The 644-nt window shown below is 50.3% G+C and overlaps 1 protein-coding gene across 1 annotated transcript in view; it reads left to right on the top strand.

Moving 5' to 3' along the window:
- LOC119100048 (venom carboxylesterase-6-like) overlaps window positions 1-363 on the top strand; it is an 18,136-nt gene extending 17,773 nt beyond the window's left edge. The window contains exon 4 of the mRNA XM_037223163.1: window positions 323-363. Within this exon, the coding sequence (XP_037079058.1) occupies window positions 323-363 (41 nt within the window). The remainder of the gene's footprint in view (window positions 1-322) is intronic.
- Window positions 364-644: the final 281 nt, after the last annotated feature.

The raw sequence follows: 644 nt of genomic DNA, 5'->3' as shown, positions 1-644 counted from the left end.
TGATCGAACTAGTACCGTACTTGAATATACGCCCGTTTAGTTTTTATGGTCCAATCAAGGGCGTACGCACATGGTGCCGCGAGGACACGTCCCCTACCCGGCCTTATCAAATTCATGGCATATATTTATATGTGTGTGACTCAACGTGGACAGTTGACAATACTTCACGTAGTCAGTTAAAATCCGGGTACACAAGTAACGTATGTCGAAACAAATAATTTGATTTTACGACAAGCAGGCGCGAACGCGGCGCGTTATACTAGGTTTTCAGAAAGACACTGAGTTGTGTCCTCCCTATTGTGAAGTCCCGCGTACGCCCCAGGCCCAGTATCGTCCAGTCAAGACCGCAGCATGCTGTTTTGAGACCATTTTGAGAACTGTGTCAGTGGCCACTTCCAGATCGACTACTGGGCAGGACAGCGTTACGATTCGGATAGTGTCAGGATCGCCCAATGATCTATATCCACGCCGTGCAATTTGTTTCACGTATTTATCTGATCTGGTGGCGAAAATCTAATGCAAATCCATGGAACTGCCCCACCGCGGACGGACCCATCGTTGGCACCCGAGCGCGCGCGACCGGCTGCGGGCACTGACCCGCGCTTTGGCCAGGAGGATTGTCTACCCTGTCTTCCATCAAATGT

The sequence above is a fragment of the Pollicipes pollicipes genome, unplaced genomic scaffold (genome assembly GCF_011947565.3).
Source record: "Pollicipes pollicipes isolate AB1234 unplaced genomic scaffold, Ppol_2.1 Scaffold_4881;HRSCAF=5763_pilon_pilon_pilon, whole genome shotgun sequence".
In the NCBI taxonomy this organism is placed as follows: Eukaryota; Metazoa; Arthropoda; class Thecostraca; order Pollicipedomorpha; family Pollicipedidae; genus Pollicipes; species Pollicipes pollicipes.
This window is presented reverse-complemented; position numbering and strand designations above follow the sequence as displayed.